Source organism: Benincasa hispida, chromosome 8, assembly GCF_009727055.1.
Source record: "Benincasa hispida cultivar B227 chromosome 8, ASM972705v1, whole genome shotgun sequence".
NCBI classification, from domain to species: domain Eukaryota; kingdom Viridiplantae; phylum Streptophyta; class Magnoliopsida; order Cucurbitales; family Cucurbitaceae; genus Benincasa; species Benincasa hispida.
This window is the reverse complement of record NC_052356.1, coordinates 26,455,601-26,458,847: the sequence shown is the minus strand read 5'-3', so window position 1 is coordinate 26,458,847 and position 3,247 is coordinate 26,455,601. Positions and strand designations below refer to the sequence as shown.

At 34.7% G+C, this 3,247-nt stretch overlaps 1 protein-coding gene across 1 annotated transcript; it reads left to right on the top strand.

Annotated features, from left to right (window-relative positions):
* Nucleotides 1-249: 249 nt before the first annotated feature.
* LOC120083641 lies at nt 250-2,175 on the top strand. The gene is made up of 2 exons (XM_039039476.1): nt 250-863; nt 1,436-2,175. Exons 1-2 carry the CDS (start codon nt 467-469, stop codon nt 1,966-1,968), a joined length of 930 nt encoding a protein of 309 aa, XP_038895404.1. The 5' UTR covers nt 250-466; the 3' UTR covers nt 1,969-2,175.
* The last annotated feature ends 1,072 nt before the right edge of the window (nt 2,176-3,247 follow it).

The following is a 3,247-nucleotide window of genomic DNA, read 5'->3' as shown; positions in this document are numbered from 1 at the left end:
CGATGTTAATCCCAATTACCATCACCGAACTCAGTCAGCCTAACTCAATAGATTAATAGTTCAAATCTCACTCTAGCCAAATGTTAAACCAAACAAGCTAATTATTTTGCCAACAAAACCAAATAAATCAGCTCTCTCTTTCCAATGTTATTACGAAATTGACACTTTTCTTCACCTTTCTGCTACACTATAATGAATCTGGCCATGAAATGAAGAACATTCATTTCTTCCCCCCCAAAGATGCCCAAATACATTCCTAAAGAACTCCCAATTCCCCACATCACATATAAATAAATCCCCCCATTTCCTCACTCTCCAAAGTCCTTTCTTTCACCAAATTCCCAAAAACACATTATTATCCAAAAACATCTATCCTTTCCTGTTCCTTCTTCACTAAAATCGCCATATCTCAAAAGGGTCCGCCGGAAAGGTGGAAATTTGATAAGGGTATCTGGCGATCGGAAAAATGATGAAGATTCCGGCGAGATTTCAAAGGATTGCAACGGCGTTTGAGGAGAGCAGCGGCAGCGAGCACTCACCGGTGGTAGAGAGTTGCACTGACTTATCGGACCTTGTGAAGTCGTTTATGGAGAGAGAATATTATTGCGAAGCCGGAGATGTTTTTGCGGATGACGGTGGCAGTTCGGCGGAGAAAACGGAAGATGGCGTCGGTGAGTGGTCGTTGTCGGAGGCCGTGGGGAAGCTGAGGTGGCTGATTAACGGCCGAGAAAGTGATCAGGAAATCCGCCGGAAAATTGAGGCTGAGGCTGAGTTGGCTTGCCGGCTGCTTGGGGAGAAGCCTTCTTCTCCCGGATTTAAACGTAAACTGATGACTCATTTCCGGAAAAATGGCTTTGATTCCGGTGAGTTTTCTCCGTTCATTTTCATCCATTGTTGTAAATTTGTCACTTTATTCTTCTTCTTCTTCTTCTTATTATTATTTAAAGGAAACTCGAGAAATAGGAATTTAAAGGCTGCCAATTTGAATTAGTTTTGTTAACCTGTATGTCCAATAATATTGGGAACTTAATAAGCTCATCAAGATTGATGTGAATTGAGGGATTTGAATTGACTTCTAAGGGTTCAAATAAGTATTTTCAAGTTTAAAAAAATGGTCTTTTTAAAAAGTCAATTCAAAGAGGGCCTTAAATCCCTTTGATATCTAATTTTTATTGAGATGCAAGTCAAAAATGAGAGAGAAAAAAAAAAGAAAAGAAAAATTGATTGTAGTTGAGATATATGATTGTTTTGAAGTACATTGTTTGGGTGGTTTTATTTTTTAAAGCATTTACTTTAAAGTACTTTTGTTTAATTTCATTATGTCATTTATAAGGCTAAACTCATATATATGGTTGGCTTGGACTTCAAATTAATGCTTGGATATGAACTCCATCAACTTTATATTTGACAATAATCTTGATGGAACATATTATAGGCCTGTGCAAAACCAAATGGGAAAAATTTGGACAATATCCAGCTGGAGTTTATGAATATATGGACATAAATGTCGACGAAAATCGCTACATTGTCGAAGTTTTTCTCGTCGGAGAGTTCGAAATTGCTCGGCCGACAAGTCAATACGTGTCACTTCTAAAAGCTTTCCCTCAAATATATGTTGGGAAAGTAGAAGAGCTGAAGAAGATAGTGAAAGTGATGTGTAGAGCCATGAGAGAGTCAATAAAAAGCAAAGATATGCACATTCCACCATGGAGGAGAAATGGGTATATGCAAGCTAAATGGTTTGGTTCATGCAAAAGAACAACAAATGAATTGCCCGCCAAGGGGCCATTACTGAAATTAGCTCAAAATCAAAGCCCTCTGGCAGCAAAGAAATCACTAGGCTTTGAAGCTAATTTGCCTCTCAAAACTTACCATTGCAGAGGGGAATTTGGTAGAAGAAATAATAATAACGGGCTCAAAGTTGGCCATTTGAGTGCTGCTTTTGATGGTCAAGGGATCGGGATGTAATTAGTCATAAATATATATAGAACTAGCTGCATGTAATTGGTTGTTGTGATGTTTTAGGGTTTGTTCAAGGAGATTGGGACAAGGGCTTGAGAGGTAAAATTCTTTAATTTGGGGAAAATTTTGGGATGGGTTTTGATTATTCAGTTGCTGAGGTTAATAATGTAAATAAAACCAAATTAAAGCACCACAGCAAAATTTTGTAAAACTTTCACCCCATTTCATGATAACATAATAGTGTGTACTCCTTTTTTTGTGAATAACTTCAACAGCTCTCTTTATGTTTATTAAGGTCATATATGTAAAGAAAATTGTATGGACGTTGAAAAAAGTGAATCCATTTTAAATCTTAAAAACCAGTCAATATTCTTTTCGTAAAAACCAGAAATTCCAAGCTGGACAAATAGATTTGTCTTGCAGCCTATCGAAATCAAGCCAGCGATTCTTTTCAAATGTACTTATGAATAAAATTCTCTTTTATTTGGCTTGGCTATTGTGTCTTTTAAGTTTAAGAAATCGTTTTCAAATGTACTTTTTAATGATTTTGGTCTCGTATGATCAGTATTTAGTTTTTAGTTTTTAATTTTTAAAAATTAAGTCTATTTTTGTTCAATTTCTTACAATGGTTTTCATCTTTCTCAAATGAAAGAGTTGAATTTTTAGTCAAATTCCAAAAATAATGATAAGGAGCTGACCAACCAAGGAAACAATGAGATTCTACAAGATGAAAATGAAACTCGATAAGTTCAAACCAGCTCAATTGAAACTTACATGTCGAAAAATCAATGGAGGGTCACTCAAAAAGGATTAAATGTTTGCTTCCAAACTAAGTTTCGAGCCTATGGTGTGGAATTGTAATCTTTGGAGCTTCAAAAGACATTTAGTCATCCAAGAGTAATAATGAATTTGAAAATCAAGATTCATCCACATCTTTAATGTCCTATATATGTATTTAATTTTTATATTTGCATTTATTGAATGTTCATGTATGAAGTTCAAAGGTTGGAACTGAATTTAGACTATATAGGTGAAAGGTGATGTTCTTTTATAATGACCTTTCATTTAGTTTATATGGTGCTGTATTTTTCCCATTTGAAATAGAATTGGAGTTTAAATTAATTTTTCATAGAGCTGAATCTTCTAAGTATTTATGTTTTTTTTTTTTTTTTTTTTTTTGTATTATTGTGTCTAGAATGCATGTTTTATAATGTAAAATCTAGTTTGATCAATTAGATAGTAAAGAGTGTGAAATCTTGATAGGAGCAAGTTATCTTTCTTCATG

What these genes read in the sequence shown, in the direction of transcription:
- LOC120083641 (XM_039039476.1), top strand. Translation starts at nt 467, where the DNA reads ATGATGAAGATTCCGGCGAGATTTCAAAGGATTGCAACGGCGTTTGAG. An exon ending in GAAAAATGGCTTTGATTCCG is followed by an intron (nt 864 to 1,435) that starts GTGAGTTTTCTC and finishes AACATATTATAG; the next exon opens with GCCTGTGCAAAACCAAATGG.